Source organism: Eupeodes corollae, chromosome 1 (assembly GCF_945859685.1).
Source record: "Eupeodes corollae chromosome 1, idEupCoro1.1, whole genome shotgun sequence".
Classification (NCBI taxonomy): Eukaryota; Metazoa; Arthropoda; class Insecta; order Diptera; family Syrphidae; genus Eupeodes; species Eupeodes corollae.
The window spans coordinates 131,679,445-131,699,532 of record NC_079147.1 but is presented as its reverse complement, the minus strand read 5'-3'; the positions used below and the strand labels follow the sequence as shown (position 1 = coordinate 131,699,532).

Below are 20,088 nucleotides of genomic sequence, written 5' to 3'. Positions count from 1 at the left end.
CTGGGACGGTCTCAATAATTTTTTCAGGATCTTTAACTGGTCGCTATGCTTCCTCGGTAGCGACGTAGACTCCAGTGCAGATATGATTTCTAGTATGATTCATTTGGGAATGGAAACATTTATCCCGAATAGGGTTAAAAGTATTAAACCCAAGGTTAAATCATGGTTCCATTCGAGCTGCAAAGAGGTTATCAAGGAGAAAGAGGTGAGCTTCCGGTGTTTTAAAGCCAACCCAACTGAGGAAAACCGGAAAAAGTTTAAGCAAGCCAGGAAGACCTGCAACGCCTATATTCGAAGGACCAAATTTTTACATGACCAAAATTACGGCGAAAAATACTGCAATGTCCCAAAGGCAGTAAGAATTTTTGGTCATTTGTAAAAAACATGAGGAATTCTTCCTCTTCCTCGGTTCCTACGCTTGTTGTCAATGACACTCCTTTAGTTAGCTCTATTGATAAAGCCAACTTATTTGCAAGGCAGTTCGCCGAAAATTCCACCTTACCAGATAGTGTCATGACTCCCCCAGTTCTTGAACGCGTAAATGATTCTATGGGACCAATCTTTTTTCGTACTCGAACTGTGGCGAGAGTTCTTAAAGATCTCAACACTCATAAATCCGCTGGCCCAGATGGTATCCCCGCTATTATTCTGAAGAGGTGTTCTTCCACGCTGGCAAAACCACTGCGTAAGCTTTTCCATCTATCCTATTCTTCTGGGCTCGTTCCGAGTAGTTGGAAAACTGCATTTGTTCAGCCAATTCCAAAAAAAGGCGAATCTTCTTCTCCCACAAATTACCGACCGATAGCACTAACGTCCCTTCTTTCTAAGGTCATGGAAACGCTGATTAATTATCAGCTTAAGAAATATCTTGAGGAACGGAAGCTTCTTAATGACCGGCAATACGGCTTTCGTAGCAATAGGTCCACTGGTGATCTCATGGTTCATCTCACCGAACAGTGGAACAGATCTTTACATCGTTTTGGAGAAAGTAAGATTATTGCACTTGATATTTCAAAGGCATTTGATAAAGTTTGGCATCTTGCTCTCTTATCGAAAATGCGTGCTTTCGGTATCGACGAATCTCTTCTTCGTTGGATTAGAAATTTTCTCTCGAACCGTTCAATACAAGTTGTTTTGGACGGATTCAAGTCTGAAACTCATAAAATAAACGCTGGTGTGCCCCAGGGCTCCGTTCTGTCTCCGACCCTCTTCCTCATTTTTATAAATGATCTCCTGTCTGCTACTTCTAATCCAATACATTGTTTCGCTGACGATAGCACTCTTAGCTTTTCATATTCGTTTCCAGACTCACAACCCTCCTCTTCGGATGTGGAACTGCAACGGCAAAATATGATTAGCTCATTAAATTCCGACTTACACAGCATTGTACAATGGGGAATAAAAAATCGTGTGGAATTTAATGCTTCGAAAACGCAATGCTGTCTTGCATCGTTAAAGCGAGATAAACCGTCTTTGCCACTATCTATGAGTGGCACTTGCATCAACGAAACAGAAAATCTTGACATCCTCGGAATGTGCATCAGCAACCATCTATTGTGGAGCGATCACATACGCGATGTTGCCAAAAATGCCGCAAGATGTCTAGGTTTTTTGAGACGTTGCAAGAAATTTTTTTCTCCGTCTGATCTGGCTACAATCTACAAAACCTATATACGTCCGAAACTTGAATATAACTCTCATCTCTGGGCTGGTGCTCCAGTAACTTATTTAAGCCTCTTGGACAGTATTCAAAAAAGAGCTTTTAAAATGATTGGTGACATTAATATCATAAACTCGTTTACATCACTCGAACATCGACGCAAGGTTTCTTGCCTCACCCTTTTTTACCGTTATTTTAACGGACTGTGCTCTAGTGAAATAGCCAGTTGCATTCCTCCCCTTAAACAATTTAACCGTAATACCCGCGCTTCTAGGAATGCCCATCAGTTTACCCTTGAGCCCAACTTCGGACGTACTATGAAGTACAGAGATTCTTTTTTTAGCCGTACTACGCGAATGTGGAACGCCTTGCCACGCTCTATCTTTCCCTGTCATTGCAATGTTCAGAAATTTAAAACCAATGTACACCGACACCTCCTATCCAACCCTTCCCTCTTTTCCTAATGCTCACACTGTGTCTTTGGCATATTAAAGGTATAAAAAACCCTTTTAGTGTTTGCTAATTATAAAAAAAAAAAAAAAAAAAAAAAAGCGCTATTTTCATGCCGTAATACGTATCCCCATACGAAAGTTGATTCCTGGGGTTTATATAATCTAAATTTTAAAAATTAAGTTTTCAACAAATTATTGATTTTCTAATTCTTTTTTAAAGGAAGATTTGAAAAATTATGAGATTTTCAATAAATTCATGAGATCATGAAATAGGGGTGGAAAATCATGAGAATCATGATAAATCATGAGAGTCGGGAACTCTGGGTGTTATAATTTAATCATACCAATATTATCACAAAAAAAAAGAAATTGCAATACTTTCCATATTTTCTGTTTTAATCAAAATCAACATCGGCCCTTAAAATGGTACCACCCTTTATGTTTATACACACATTTGTATGTCATTTTAAATGTTGTACATAAGTCAAGCTTCGATTTATATTGACACCAACTGACTGTTGTAAAGAGAAAAGTTAAGATTATTACAAAAGTACAAGAAAATATATCACACTAACTTAACATACATATGGTATAGACTTGCAACTTTTATCCCCAATCTCTCCTATATATACATTTATTTCCCATTTTCTTATTAAACAAAAAAAAATATACATAAATATTTACATACAAGAATTGCGAGTAACTTTCGCACAAGTTATAATAATGATTATTTATAAATAATGCAATAAATATCAACAGTGGGAAGAGGGAACGAACGGACCCCACCTCAATGAACAACAAAAAGACGAATCAACGAGACCGAGAGCTACATAATCTACAGGCCAGGCTGAATTTAATCACAGCTTGGGAGTCACAAAAGTTTAGTCTTTACTTTAGTCTCTACAGAGAATCGATCGACTACGGTTTATTTTCGATTGCTTATTACCAGTGTAATTTAAAAAAAAAGTAAATAACTTGAAAGAGAACAAAATAAATGTATTGATTAGTGTAACATTTTGTAAACTTAAACAATTCTACAAACTTTAAAAGATTAATATTTTGCTATTTAAACTTTATTATACTAAGAAATAATAATTAAAATATAACCAAATTTAAACTTATACAATCAACAATATCCAGCACACACATGCAACCAGTTTTATGGTACCTATAAAAATAAGTTGAAGAAAAAATATTTTAAACAAATTAAAAAAGAAAAGTAAAAGTATCTTCATTTTCGTTGTGAAACTCTCGGTTTGTTGTGTATATCCATACATACATAATATACGGGTTGAGAAAATCTTGTTTTATTGTTTTTGTTTACATTCATTAATTATTATGGTAAAAGTAAAATAATTTCTTTTAATTTTCTTCTCCCATCTTACGCTACCGGGAATTCAGAAAACATATTTTTGTGCCCAAATTCACTTTCAAGGGTAAATCATAAGCCGAGGCGGACAATAATAACAACTCGTGATAGAAATAAAAATTAAAATAAAAGGTGAGTAAGATATTTCTGGAAAACAGGTTATAAATTTCAATAACTTTGTTGTTACTATTCGAAACCTATTTTAAATTCGCTTGATTGTCTCAAATTGGCAATGAGTTATTGTTAATACTTGTTTAATCTTGGTATTATTAGGTAAGATTATTTACAATTACCAATAATTTTCTATAACCTGACCTTTAAAGAGTTTTCTTAATCCTTGAAATTATTTTAAAATAGCACTGCTTTCGTAATCAATGGCATATAATTTGTATTATATAAACTTCGTTGGTTTTGTCAACTTAAATTCGTTGACAACATTAAATTGTTTGCTAAATAAAATCGAGACACAAATACTTACTCAATAAGTTGTACGTAGGTGAAATGTTTGGCAGAAATGTCATTAAAGTTTTTTTTTGAGACTATGGTGACTTTAAGATTTTGTGTCTTGAGCAATTTTACACAAAGACTAAAAGATATCTTCAATATGCTTTGGAGTATTTATAAGAAAAATAATAAAGCGTATGATGAAAATGTACATATAGTGTTGAGCAAAAGTCATGGTACCCGTGTGTTTATTCTTGATAAATGAGTTGTATAAACGATATTAAGACAAAATGTTCAACTTATGTTTTGATTTATTCAAGTTTAAGTTTATTTAACGAACTAATACAAGAAAAACAAAAAATATCCTTCAAATATCTTAAAAACGGGGGAGAGAACGATAACTCAGGCTACAAAGTTTAGTGATGGATTTGTACAAAAAAGTTAAAAACGCGCATTTTTTACCATGGGAACGGGGTCTATCTCCCACCGTTTAGGAAGTAGCGGCAATTTAAAAAAAAATATGGAAACAATAATAAAAAAATAATTATAGTTTTTTAAACTAGGTTTTATACATTTTTTTTACATATTAGCTCGTTTTTAAACCAAGTCAAAACTATGCAGAGTTTTTACAAATTTTTTTTTTAAATCAAAATTTGAGCAAAAAAAACTTAAAAAATGGTTTAAAGTGTAATTTTTCAAAAGTTTATCTTCTATTGTTTTTTTTAGAAGGATTAAGATACACCTAGGATTAATTAATTTTTCTTATATCCAGCTATGCACCCCCCTTTGCACCCGCCCAACCTTGAACCCACCCCAAATCCTATGGTGGTTGGTTGGTTGCAGGGGGCAGCACCAAAACTTGAACGCACCCCACTATTGCATACATCCAAACTTGCACCTGCTATTATTTTTATTACTATCAAAATCAGACCACTCAAGCAAAAAAAAATAATTAAATTAAAATAGTAGTTGGGGTTATTTTCAATTTTCTCAAAAACGAAGAGACATAAAACCATACATTACATACCCTAAGAGCAACAAATTATTAAAAAAAAAAATATTTATAAACCTATGGTTTTGAAATATTGAAATTGAAAATTTTTGTTAACGTTTTTTTTGACTCAAATTTAAAATTAAATTTTTCAAAAACTATGCATAGTTTTGACTTCATTTAAAAACTGGGTAATAGAACAGAATGTTGGAATGAAAAGTTTAATACTTTCTTGTTAGCATTACCGTTGCTTTTTTAAGTAACAATTTTTTTTAAGTTGCTCCTCCCGCCTAAATTGGGGGAGATAGAATATAGTATATAATATAGTTTCAAAGTTTTAATGGTATTTTAGGATTTTAGGATTCACCTTGTTCACCTTATGCACGCATCTGATGCAAGATGTTGAATTTCTACTTGTCGGAGAATATTACGTTGTTCAAAAATGTATTTGATTAATTTGTATATACGATTGCAAAGTCAAGTCTTTTCTTTTTATTCATTTCACTTACAAATGGCTTTTTACGAGGTGTGTACGACTTAAACCCAGATCCCTGGATCGATCTTGCAACTGCAAACTGTTTTATTTAAACTAATCTCTATATCGGCAGTAATCTTTGAAGCACTAGAACTGGTTAAGCGCAGAAGTACCTAGACTTTTGTACCACTTTTTTCGTAGATTCCATGGTTTTATTAGTTCTTGCTTGAAAATGTTTTTTTTTTTTTAAATTTGTTTCTATTTGTAAAACAAACAATTAAGTTTCCTCATAATAAATAACTTGATGCATTAAAAATTTAGTCCTTAAATTTTCTTTTTTTCGAAGCTTTTAATAAGAGTACCATGACTTATGCTCGGCACTGTATACCTTTTTCATGTTAAGTCAATCTAGTTTATGCATCTCAAATAAATAAAATGTGAAATAAATAAAATGTTTAAAATAAACAACAAATTTGATCTGGTGTCAATACATGTATGCTTTGTTACATTGTCAGCTATGAATGCAATATAAAGTCTTATCATGGTTATTAAATCTTTTTTCATCAATGAAAGTAAATGAAGAAATACATAAATAAGAGAATTAAGTACCTGAATATAGACGCAAGCGTTTCCAATGTTGATTTTGATAATTTACAAAAATTACTTAAACACTGATTTTCAGTTTGGGTTTTGAAATAGCAAAGGTGTTAGTAAGTTAACGACATATTATTGTTCTTTAAAAATATGTGTATGTAAAAATATGTAAACCTCTGATTGGTCAAGTGTCAAAAATTATCTGATAATTAAGACATATTTTTTGTTGGAAAGTTAGTCATACTTTGAAATTTAAGTGAAAGCTGAGTATATTAACTCTGATTCATTTATTTCTTGTTTCTTGTATTTCTTTTGTATAAAAAAAATTTTATTTGTTAAATTATTATTTTATTTTTATACAAAATACAACTCAAAAGGGATTTGCAAAATGTGTTCGGAGTTTTTTTTATAGACAATAATATTTATGTGATGATTTATTGAAGGTAAACCTTCAGTGTAAGTGAGCTAGAGTTTAAAGTTTAAAATAATAATATCTGCAAAAAGTTAATAAGTTACTTTTATCTCAGATTATATGTTTAACAACGTAGAGAATTCGGTATTCTCAGGAATATAAACATTATTTCTCTAAAAATGAATCATCTTAACATTTTACTCTCCTGATCTGTCAAACTGATTGAGAAAATTCTCAGAAATCAACTCTAGCAGCAGATAATTGTAGACATAAAATGTCAAATAGGTGACTGAATTGATAAAAGTAAACAAAAAGCGATACAGCACTAAAAACAATAATAAAGCATTAGTTATAACATAATATTTACAATAATATATAGAATACGTTCGTTATAGAAGGACCTTAGATACTTAACTTTTATGAACATAAAACGACTTGTACAACAATGTTTAGTGTTTTGACAATCAAATATATGAATTTATAAGTATATCAAGTGTATTTCATGAATGTAATTTTATTTATGACAAGCATGCAATCAAACAATTCTATAAGGTTCTATTTAATTTTCGGTACCCTAGAGTAAAATAAGCGTATTTAAAAACAACAATTTTTTAGATTGTATATATATTGTCCCATTTTACTCTCCTGATCTGTCAAACTGATTGAGAAAATTCTCAGAAATCAACTCTAGCAGCAGATAATTGTAGACATAAAATGTCAAATAGGTGACTGAATTGATAAAAGTAAACAAAAAGCGATACAGCACTAAAAACAATAATAAAGCATTAGTTATAACATAATATTTACAATAATATATAGAATACGTTCGTTATAGAAGGACCTTAGATACTTAACTTTTATGAACATAAAACGACTTGTACAACAATGTTTAGTGTTTTGACAATCAAATATATGAATTTATAAGTATATCAAGTGTATTTCATGAATGTAATTTTATTTATGACAAGCATGCAATCAAACAATTCTATAAGGTTCTATTTAATTTTCGGTACCCTAGAGTAAAATAAGCGTATTTAAAAACAACAATTTTTTAGATTGTATATATATTGTCCCATTAAGGAGGTAGGACTAGTTTTTTCCCTAAAAAAATACATTCAACTAAAAATATAAGGTTTAAAACAACTTTAAGTTTTTAACACTATTTTAACAAACAGAAAGTTCCGAAACAGTCTATCTTCTACTAGATGTGGTAGCCGATTACGATTATCTCCCGAATATCTTTCAAATAATATAAATTTCATACTATCTATTTAAAAATCGACTGTTTTATTCCATTTAAAAGTCATATACCTCTAAAATAAGGCCTTTCATACATATATACATACATATATAAATGGCACTCTATATTAACAACTTCATGAATCATCTGCATTTATTTCTTTGTGTAAAAGACTTATATTACTATCACATGGAACTCCTACGAAGGCGGCATCTAGTGGCTACGCGACATTAACTCGTGCAGAATTTGTTGGCTTGACCTCCAACGCCACAATGCGGCTACGGCGAACGTAAGAAAATATTGCTTAATGATAACACTATAGGTTTTATATACAAAGGTTTTTGTTTGATTATTATTATTCATAATATTATTTTTAATTTGTCACTTTCTATTTAAATCACGTACTTTAAATATTTCTGTCGTGGTTGAAAATTCGATGTATGGTTATAGATCATTGTGAGTTGTGAACCCACTTTGGGTATTAGGTTCAAACACACTTCGACTTACCCCTGATACTCAAAATACAAACGAAAAGAATAAAAACACAATAATAAAAAAAATATTAATACATTATTAGGGTTTCTCATTACTCAACAAGTATATAACAACTTTATAAAAATTCAAATCTAAAATATATTGGCGCAAAATTTTGAACAACCGATTGTTCAGGGCCTAACACTTTTACTAGTTAGCAATTTGCTAAATATTTAAAATTTACTAAGGGAGTCCAAAATTTTAAATCTTTCATTTCGTTTTGATAACTAGTCAATTGCTAATTGGCTTTAACCGCGTCGATAATAATTCCTCCAATAAATTGGTTGTTTCAGTGCGTCGTATGTTTTAAAGTTGCAAAGCTTAGAAGTATACACGATTGAAAGATATTTCAATATGGGCAGGATTTTTCGCAAAATATTTTAACCAATTTTTTATCAACCATGTAAACACTCAATTTACTCTGTCAGTAGTGACTGAATAAAATTACCAGTAAATCGTCCGCAAAATTTTTTATCAAATAATTGTTCGCCTTCATTTGAACTCAATCTTAAACACACAATTTTTAATCGGCAGAAAGTTTTTGAGCGATAAACAACAAAAAAGTTTACAGGCTTTTAAATGAATTTGAAAATTACAAAAAAGAAGTCTAAAAGTTTCTTAAATAAATTTGTACATTTTCCGTCATCTTTCTCGAAAATTTTCGTCCAATCAGTCTACCAATTTTATTGTTTTTAGATTCTTTTAACCGTTTAAACAGAACAGACAATTATTAATTTAAAGACAAAGAGTTGGATGCTATTCGGACTTTTAACAGTTCGTCCAACGTTGGACGATCTTCCAATTGTGTATACTTAGCTTAAGTCCATTTATTATCAAATGGCAAACCATAAGCATTAATCAGGTAACAGCTGTCAAAAGGACCAACTGCGAAAATGTATTGCAAGATAAGAAACGATACGCGAAAATAAACACCCGTTTATATAAATAAATGTTATTTGAGTATATCTAGCCCAATAGTTAAATTCGTGTGTAAACGAGAAAAACAAAAATTATCCGCTTCACACTGGGCAGGCTCAGACGACATAAGGGACTTGAAAGTAAGGCGAGTTTCCACCTGCCAAAAAATGGCCTTATAATTAAGGCAACTTTATTGGAAAGTTAAATGGAATGTTAGTCAAGAAAAATCTCCCTAACTATCAAGTCGAGTCTACTAATGTCAAAATGACAGTTGATCATAATTTGTATTAAACTAAAGGTTAACTTTATTACTCTATGATTCATTGTTTTTTGCACATTTAATATTTCCTGTTACAGGGTTATATTGGCCTTACAATACAAAATACAAATCGTGATGGGCTTGTAGCTTGCCTAAGAAGTGTTTGTAGAAAGTAAAGATGTTGATAGTCCTTGTACGATAAACTGAAGATAGAGTTTAGTGAAGTAAAGTTCTGAGTTTGAAATGTATGGCACTTGAAAAACTAACTAGTTGCTTTGGTCAAAATGTACGTTATTAGTTGACTGCTAATAAAGTCGCTTATGTTGTCTAAACCTGATAATTTTTAAGTTTTATAAACCACTAGACTCAACTTAATTTGAAGTGCAATTATTAAAGATGTTAATTAAATTATTTTTGTATTGTACTTCGATGTAAAACCTAATCAAATTTTTTCTTGTCTACATAATTGCTATTTTTACCATGCTTTTATGTATGTTTGTGTAATAAAGTTTCCATGAAGAAGACAGCAAACCCTGCCGAAGTGATGCGAAAAGCAAATGTAACTTGACTAGTTCATTGCCATATCCATTGTAGATAAATAAGCCGAATGATAAATTATATTATCCTATACACAATGTTCACTAATATACAATTAAAAAATAATGCACACATATATATTAATATAATGCCTTCAATTGGTTTCATTTAGTCCTAATTCAGACAAAACTTGAAACTTTACATCACAAAAGTCTTACATACCTTTTCCTATATACACATTATCGTTCAAAAGCAAAAACTCAAACATTTCAAGTTTGTAGTTAATATATAAAATTTCTGTTTCTTAATTTTTGTATTATGAATACAATTTTGCATTATTGATTAGCGCAATTAACTATTGATAAGAAAGTACCATTCATTCTTGGTAGTTGACATTCTAGTGATAAGAGTTGATAATACAAAATTGTGTAGATATATTTACTGTTCGGTATTATTAATACAGTAGTCGTGTGTTTTCCAGTAGGATTCAATATTTCCAATTCAAAGTGCTTTGTTATTGTTGGAATTTTCTATGATCAATTAATGAAATATTCAAGCACCTAGTTAAGAAGAATTTAGTTTCTGTATGGACTTCGTTTTATTTAAACAGAACCAACCGATTTTTATTTTTAACAGTGAGTCATGGCCAGGAAAATGATTAATGGTTGTTGTAAAAGTTTCAAAATATCTCAAAACCCGTTTTTTAAATTAATGTTTTTTTCTAAGTCTTATAAGAAGACTTCATATTAATAAAAGCAGTCGGAAAAAGTAATTGTGGTGGTTAATGTGTAGGACTGTCATGCTAGAGGTCTTGGGTTAAATCCTAAAGTTTTTTTTTCACGGGTGCTGCCTCTAGAGAGGATGATAAGTGCTTTCACTAATTAGCAGTTTAGATTGGACATAAAAACTTTAGGTCCCCTCCATCCCTGCAATTTCTCTCACACCAGGAATGATTCAGAGTTGTAAGTTACTAGGAACTAGTTATCTACGGACTGTTGCCCCACCTAATTTATTTACTGTCGGAAAAAGCTGCCAAAAGGTAATACATGCTTTTTATTGAAATTGTGATATTTTTGAGCTCTTTCTTATGATCTCGAGTTTTTTAAATATTAACATATTATAATAATACCTACTAATCGACAATTAAGTAATAACCAATACAACTCTATTTCTAATGAACACAATGATAAAGGGTGGTTAAATTTTAAGGACCGATGTTGATTTTGAATAAAACATAAATTACTTAGGAAACTATTGTCATTTGGCTTTTATGGATAATGATAATTAATGACAAGTGTGAGAGGTGCAATTGTTGGGCACGACGACAAGTTGAGCAAGAACATTCTTCAGCCAAACTAACGCCAACAGTGGAAATATAATTTGCAGTACGAGCTGTATGAGAATACACGAAAGTCTCGGGTTACTTTAGCCACCTTTTACTATCTATGTATATACATACAAGTATTTGTAGTTATTCTTGCATGACTCTTTTACATGCAATAAATAACTTGAAACTAATGAGCAATCATTAATTCAATGATAACAAAGTAGTTGTCTAATGATCTTTTTTACTTTTTACATTGGACAACAAGGTCATGTAGATAGCTGCCAATCAAATTGCTTCAGGTATTTGAGATTCAATCCTTTATGATTTAAAGAAACATTAAGGCTATAGAAATTTATGAGGTAGTTTTTTCCAATAAAATACGCTATGATTTTCCAAATCAATTATACCGTACTGCAATATTCCGTTTAAATTTGTTCAGTTTCTTATTTATTTTTCAAAAATTCCTCATTAGTTGTAAGTCTTAACCTGTCATACATGAATTTAAAAGAATTTAACAGAAAATTCAACGCAATATAAAATCTATTTATATTCTTTGTTTTTTCGGAACTAACTTTTCAAAACTGCATACAGAGTCAAACGAAGATCCGTTAGTCATTTTTAAGAACTACGTTGCATTTTACCCTAGCCTAAAACAGCATATTATGTATTTGGAAAAAAACTTAATTTTGTTGACCAGCTTCATTACCCGTATCCATATGTTATTACTTTCAGTTTTTCAGATAAAACATAAAAGTCAACACATTAAACCCATTGAATTTGAATTAATATTGGTAATCGTGGGAGAAAAGGTGTGTTTCCTGTTCCCTAAAAACTGCTACAATAATCCCATTACATAAAAAAGTAGATTCTTTGGATTTAAATAACTATACAGCTATTTCTCTCCTTTCCGTAGTTTCCAAGGTTTTTGAAAAGGGAATGAAGAACAGAAGCATGTCCTTTTTTCTAGAACTGAGTTTTTCAGTGATAGTCAGTTTGGTTTTCTTGAAGGTAAGTCAACAGAAGATGCCCTATTAAAATTATGTGGTGAAATATATAACTCAATTAATGATTCCAAGGTAACGACGGCTTTATTCATTGACATTCAAAAGCCTTTGATACGGTTGACCATGACTTATTACTGAAAAAACTTTATTATGCTGGTTTCAGAGGCTTTGTTTATGATTGGTTTTGTTCGTACCTAACAAATCGTAGCCAAATGACTTAGATAAACGATACTCTAAGTTCAGTATCTTATCTCAGAACGGGTATTCCTCAAGGTTCTATTTTAGGTCCTATCCTGTTTCTAATACTTGTAACTCCTTATTCTTACAGCCTTTTAAGGGAAAATTATCTGCTTTTGCGGATGATACTGCTCTCTCGTACTCAAAAAAAAATTACTTTGAAACTCTTGTTAGCATGAACCACCGCTACGATATTCTTCGACACTGGTTTGGGTCACATAAATTAGTTATAAGTAGCAAAACTATATTCATGCTCTTTAATTTAAAGGGATTTTTTCCCGAAAGTTTCTCCCTGAATTATCATGCGCCAATCTGTTCTGGTTTTCAAGTATGTGCACCTATGAGTTGTCCAAGTTTTCGCTGTTGTGATGGTCGCTTCGATATTGAACGTGTTGATCACTTTAAATACTTGGGAGATTTACTCGATAAAAAGCTTAGTTGGGTAGAACAGCTTAGTTTGAGCTCTAATTTATGTCGTCTCGTGAATGTTCCTAGAATTTTTAAATTCCACTTTAGTAATTCAGATGTGTGAGAAACGAATCAAAGTTTTTAGCCTAAAGAAAACTTGGCTTTTTACTTTTGATCATTCTGAAATAGAATTTATTCTTAATCCATTGTTTTGATTTATCTTATATTTATAATTGATTATGTTCTTTTGAAATTAATACTTAATATTGATTTTTAATTTAAAATTATTGTGGGGATTAACCCCACAAAAATATTGTTATAACTTTTATTCTATCTAATGTTTCTTAGTCACTTATTCTTTTGAATAAGAGAAACTAACTTAATTTATCTAGAAGCCATATGAATTATTGTTTAAGCTTTTTTTTTTAATTTTTGATACATTTTTTTACCTTAGCCTTAATTTGATATTAAAAATAATAAAAAAAGGTAACTCCACCTTTTGGTCCTTTCAATTTATCAAACAGTGTCCTTTTTTCTTAACTTGGCTTATTTCAATAAATGCAAATAATTGTGTATTGCTTCATGAGGGAGTCCGCATATAACCGGTTTATGTTTTTAAGTTTTCTCAAGAACTAATGCACCATTTCAAGCACAAGCTCTTATACCGTCTTAACCCTAGAAAGATAACCTACGTCGAATTGACGTATAAATCATGTGTATAACTTATGGTCTATGAAATATGGTTTTCTTTCTAGGGTTAATAATATTTGATGTTCAAAAATGTAATTGTTTATTTTTTGATTATTAAAATAGAGTTTAAATTTTTGGAGACAATCGTATTTTTTAAGTAAATTTTAAAAATATATTTGTAAACACAGTCTTTGGACTCAGGAACAAGTACGTGCGACCCAGTTGTATACTTTATTTTCTTTGCACTACGGTTCCATTTGCAAAATCACATATAAATTTGTCCATCGTTATTTCTTGGAACAAATTTTCTGCTGACGTCCTTGGTTTAAATACTAATTATTTTATGTACTTACGAGTAATATTATCTTGAGCACCTAATTCGGAATGTAAGGTTTATGCCATTAACATAAACAGCAGACAACGAGCACTAGAAAATAAACAATACAACACGTCATATAAACTGGCATTATACTTTGATTTAGGAAAACCCAAATTGTGTTTGTAATAATAAATTGTTTATATAATTATACATAAACATACATATGTATGTAGATAAATGTATAGGTGAACTGATGAAAAGAATTCTTTTTTTTTCAAAATTTTAAAATTTAATTTAAAATATGTTCATAGTAGAATGTTTCATGTTGGGAATTTCAATCAAGCGAATTTCCTTCGTTTATTCTCACAAACTGTTACTTTTTAGACATTTTTAGATGTTCGTTTTTTAATTAAAGGCAATTACCAATTCACTTGTTAGCAAAACGGAAAGAAATGTTTAAAATTTTGCTGTGAAAAAAAACTGTAGGTGGCATAGGCAGGGATTAAATCCAAGACCTTTAGCATGACAATCCTACTCATTTACCGTCACGTCACGGGTATCTGCAGCCAAAGTGTAAGAAATTTATCATCCTCGTACTGCTATATAGGAAGCATGGACTATAAAAAAAGCGAATGAACACCCCTTGGGTTGTCCATAGGTCCCATAGGCATAGAAGGTGAGTGAAAGAGAAGATGGAACGACGAGCGGTACGCGCTATGCTGTGACGTTGACTTAGCCAGAAAGATTAAGAAAAAAAGCTCCAGCCAGGGAAGTCTTCAAATCTACGCCCACAGCGTTCGCATAGGTGGAAAGGAGACAAATAGCTAGCGACCAAGCTAGTTGAAGAAGATTGTTAGGTAAGGGCATAGTTCACATAGGACCGTACATTACCTTAAGTAAGTAATGAAATCGGAATGGCAAGCTCTTTTGAGTTCAATGAATAGATCTAAAAACTGATAATATAAGCACTTTCGAAATGATATACTCTTAACTAATAATACAGTGAAGGTTGTAATTGTTTCCTTACTTGCTGCTAGACAAAAATTTTCAAGAATCCAAAACAAAATAAAACTAAAAACTGTTTAAAGTTGACAAAAGATATCGGTAACTTAAAGATAGCCTTATAAAATTTAACTCTCAATAATTTTCTACTTGCGGCCTATAGGTAAAAAATCGAAAATTAAAATTTTCGCAAAAACAAACCGATAATTTTTTTTTAATTTTCTCTAAAAAATTTGTTCTTAATTTACTTTTATTTTGCACCAGAAGGATACCCCCCATAAAACCGTTAGTTTGTATTTATGTCATCTCAACAACTAATCAACTCATTTCAATAATTCGTTTCCTTCTCAAGCGTCGTCTCAATAATATCTCATGTTAAAAAATGTAATTGTTTTTATTTTTGATTTAAAAAAAATAAAATTTGTATTGTTCGAAATTTGAAATCTCCAAAATGGGCCATTCAGTTTTTACAAAGTTGGAATCTGAAACGTATATTAATAAGTTCTAAATAAATGCAGACTAAAAAATTGCATATGTAAAAAATTAAATTAAAAAAAATTTTTTTTTTGAAAAATCAAGGTTTTTTTTTGTAAATCAAATAGAATTTACATTTGGAAACAAATTTGTCTGGCAGATAAATTTTAAAACACAGGAAACATTTTAAAACAGGCTCTTTGGATACATGAGAATGTTTATGCGACCAGTCGTGCATTTTATTTGTATAACTTTTTTAATCTTAAGCCATGTATATACACTCATATGTATGTAGGCATGTATTAATTCACAGAACACGATTGAGCTCTTGACTTTTGGAATTCCCCAACCGTCATTAATTATTGCGGGAATCACCACCGCCAGCCGGCTGAACAACAACTAATTTGTAATTAAACCGTCAGACCAGGAAATTATATTTTGCGGTTATAGTCATTTCAATACAAGATTATGCACATTTATTAACTTCCCGTAGGAATTTTTTTAATCGATCCAATTTTTCGAATACAAAATTTTGACATATCGCGACGTTTCAAGGTTAATAGAGCAATATCCATCTAGCCATATCTAGAAATTCAATGGAAATATCGACCGTAAATAAATTGGGACACATTCATAGTTCTACTTTAAACGCGAGTCTATGTTAACTGGAGTCCAAATTTAACATAAAGGTTAGACACGAATGCTATTCATTAAAAAAAATTGGCAGATCAGTTTAGTTAGAAACATGTTTAAGATATATTCTACTTCGATTTTATTACAATTTCACTTTACTTGAACCTATACAAAAACGGTTGGTTTGTAGAGAGAAAAACATAAAATGAGGTGGAGAAAGCTGGAGTCCAATGGCGCAAAATTATAAACAACTTTTTATTAACAGTTTATTAGTGAGCGATTTCTTAAATATTTAGCAATTTACTAAGGGAGTCCAAAATCTTTGCTAACTAGTAATTTGCTAATTGACTTTTACTAAAAAACATTTACTTAGAAAGTGACAAACGAAGTAAATGGCGCCTAAAAGGACCTATTCATTGGAATTCTCAAATGTTGACTGGACCATTCCATCTACAGCTTTATACGAATAATTGTACGGATGTCATATGGAATAAGTAAATTGTTAAATGATAAAGTAGTCATTCCCTGGTTTTAAGTTTAGCAAAGTAAGAAGCTAAAATCATTTAAAATTAAGCTTGGAAGCGCACATATACATTTTCACAAACCTCTAATTGAAGTTCGATCTTCAATATTTAGAATGTCAATTATAAACTTAGCAGATTTTTGATCGAATCAATAGCTTCCATAGAAATCGTCGTCAATTTGAGTTAAGTAGCGCTCGCGTTTTCTGTTGAGTGTCACCATTCCAACATCCAGCAAACTATTGTTCTCAATTAGTTTATTTATTTTTGACGTTTTATAGAGACAGAAACAGCTTAAAAATAAAAATATATACATATGTTCTTTCGTGTTTATTTTAAGATTCCAGGTTGTCGTTTAAAAATGGGTTATATAATAAACATAAAGGTGGCGCAACAATTCCTGTGTGCGAGTAATTGCAGGGATGGAGGGGACCTACAGTTTATATGCCGAATCCGAACGGTTAATTTGAGAAAACACTTTTTCATGGCAAGAATTACTCTTGGAGAATTTTTCAATTTCTCGCAAGAGCCAGTACCCGTGGATAAAACTTTAGGTGGCACAGGCAGGGAACGAACACAAGACCTCTCACATGACAGCCTAACGCACTAACCATCATGTCACGGGTACATTGTGTCACACAAAAAAGAAATATTGTTAGCAATTCAGTTCTTTTTTCAAAAAAACCTACATAGGTATATGTAAAGGCTTATCCATTTGCGGTTTCAAAGGTAAACGTAAATAAAACACATATATAAGATGTTTTTTAATGATAATTCTTTTTATTATAAAGTTTAAATGTTGACAGTATTTGTGAAATATTATGTCATTTAAATGATCATCATGCAAATTGTTGCAAGCACTGATTGGGCGGTATCTCACAACTTGACGAATGTTGGTTTAAGTGTTAAAATCGCATGATCGGTGATTGGTGGCCAGTTGATATTGCCACGAGGAGAAATTACGCAACCAGGAAATGTCTCTTGCAATAAAGCCATATTTGCTCGAGTTGTGTGGTATGTGGCCCCGTCTTGTTGAAACCACGTATTCTCCAAGTCGTAGTCTTTAATTTTATATGGCTTCAGTCGTTGTGTGAGCTGCAGTTTATATGGATGCAGGCATAGATCTAAATTCTAAATGCCAAATATGCCATAACGTGCCCTAAGACAGTCCTAATTTCTGAGAATGACGAGAAATCGACACATTCGGGTCTTCGGCAACATTTTCACTTATAGCAGCGATATTTTCAGTGGTACGAGCTAAACGATAATGCAGATGCATTACAATACCTGTAACCAATCCAGTCTTTTTAAATTTCTTCACAACTTTGCCAATTGCTTGCGTGGTTGGACGATTATGTAAACGAAAATCTTCTCTTAAAGCACGATATGAGGCTGTGGCAGAATCGCCATTTTAGTAGTAGCTTTTATCAATTTTTATGAGTTGTGCGATAGTTAAGCTATCCAGTTTTGAACGGTTACAATTGCGGTTGTATTCAAAAAGTAATAATCTAATTGCTTCAAACTCATCTCTTTTTCCATATTTACTCATAAGTTTCTGGATCTTAGAAAATATACAATATTTTAAAGCAAGTTTTGCCGTTTTTTGTAATTTTTTTAAACCTCCGTTACAAAATAAAATAATATTATTAAATCTCTCTTCAAATCCGACTATTTTACGGCATTAAAGGTAAATTTTTACCAAGGCAGGAAGTAAGTTATTCTTTTTGACAGCTGGCCAATGAGATACTATAAGCTTGCCTTACTTTCAAATCCCTTATGTCGTCTGTATTTGTCTTCTTGCGCGTGTTACCGAGTGCGGTAGAGTTCAACCAACTGAACTTGGTTTTCGCTAACAGATCTGGCAGTATTGTAAGATCTATCAATCGTCTACACTTAGCTTAAGGACCAAATTTCAACCAACTATTGCATTACTATAATGAAAAATACACTACATATGTATGTTCGGTTCATATACATACATATGTATAAGTAGTGCTCAAATAAAAATTACATAAACATCTTATAACATCTACTTTTAAAATTCCGTTACATATTCATTTTTTTTTTCAGGCAGGAACAATGACTCAGATGCTTCAACGAATCATTGTAGCTTTTTTAGCTTTAACCTTGCATTTTGAATACTTCACATTGGCTGGTTGTCTATCTGATGCCGACGAAATTAATTATCCAAACTCTATTCGATCAAATCTCTACAGAGGACAACAACAATTCACTGTGTCAATGCTTGATGCTATAAACAAAGCAACACCAAACGAGAACTTATTTTTCTCACCCTACAGTACGTACCATTCACTTTTGCTTGCATATTTTGGAGCACGAAATGAAACTGAGGCTGAACTCATCGAAGCTCTCAATCTCCAATGGGCAAAGAATAAAGACCATGTCAGGCAAGCTTATCGTATAGAAAAAACACTGCGTGCCCTTCGCTCTAATATAAGTAATATCGAGTTTGCATCTGCAGACAAGATTTTCTTCTCTAAAGAAGCCACACTTAACGAATGCATGCGTGATGTTCTTTTTGAACTTGAAACAATGGATTTCCGCTCAGATCCAGAACAATGCAGATTGCAAATAAATAATTGGGTATCAGAAGTGACTAAAAACGAAATTCCTGAAATTCTCAATGCTGGCGATATTGACACGGAAACGAATTTGGTTCTTGCAAATGCTGCATACTTCAAGGGACAATGGGAATCAAAGTTCGACGCGAACGACACCACACAGGAAGTATTTTATACTTCATCCAATAAACAAACCTTCGTTGATATGATGCACAAAAATGGAACATATGCTTTGTCCGTAGATGAACGCCTTCGAGCACATGTTCTTGAAATGCCATACCTAAGTGACAAAAAAGGAGGTGTCTCAATGGTAATAATCCTTCCCCCTTTCACACCAAATAGTTTGGACGATGTTTTGGAGAGGCTTACGCCAGAAACCTTGAACTTGGCCTTAAAAGAGGGTATGGCTCGTGAAATTGAAATCTCTTTGCCAAAATTCGAATTCGAACAGAATTTGGAGTTATTACCGGTAAAATATTTGTAATACAATTTCTTTTATACCATAATTGATGACCATTTATTTTTATTTTGTTTAGATCCTCAATAAAATGGGCATAAACCAACTCTTTACATCTAAAGCTGATCTCAGTGGATTCTCAATGGACAAACAACTTTCACTAGGAGACGCAAAGCATGTTGCCAAAATAAAGGTTGATGAAGAAGGAAGTACGGCTGCAGCTGCCACAGTACTATTTAGTTTTCGATCTGCTCGTCCACTTGAGCCAACAAAATTCGAGTGCAATCATCCATTTTTATTCCTGATATATGATCACAAGACACAAGCCATTCTTTTTACCGGAATATACCGTGATCCCATAACAGAAAAATAAGGATCTAGTATTCTGCCTTTTATTTAGTTTGATTTAAGTTACATTTCGAGTAGAATGTTAAAGAATTATCGTTCACTCGCTGTATAAAGATTTTTTAAGGAACTTGGTTGTTCTAATTTATTCCATTTAAATTTACACCTGTATAAAATAAAAATCCTTTTACTTCTTTCTCGTAA

General features: G+C 31.8%; 1 protein-coding gene across 2 annotated transcripts; it reads left to right on the top strand.

Annotated features, from left to right (window-relative positions):
• The first annotated feature begins 2,928 nt into the window (after positions 1–2,928).
• On the top strand, positions 2,929–20,088 carry LOC129953844 (serine protease inhibitor 88Ea). 2 transcript variants are annotated; one of them, XM_056067351.1, is made up of 4 exons: positions 2,929–3,078; positions 3,514–3,613; positions 18,571–19,551; positions 19,619–20,088. In XM_056067351.1, the coding sequence occupies exons 3-4, from the start codon at positions 18,580–18,582 to the stop codon at positions 19,910–19,912; spliced, it is 1,266 nt and encodes a 421-aa protein (XP_055923326.1). In that variant the 5' UTR covers positions 2,929–3,078; positions 3,514–3,613; positions 18,571–18,579; the 3' UTR covers positions 19,913–20,088. The 2 variants fall into 2 exon arrangements, with proteins under 2 accessions (XP_055923326.1, XP_055923317.1); XM_056067342.1 differs by having other exon boundaries at positions 2,977–3,276.

Excerpts from the sequence above, each read along its gene's own strand:
- LOC129953844 (XM_056067351.1), top strand. The coding sequence starts at position 18,580 with ATGACTCAGATGCTTCAACGAATCATTGTAGCTTTTTTAGCTTTAACC. Across the intron at positions 19,552-19,618 it reads AGAATTTGGAGTTATTACCG|ATCCTCAATAAAATGGGCAT; the intron begins GTAAAATATTTG and ends TATTTTGTTTAG.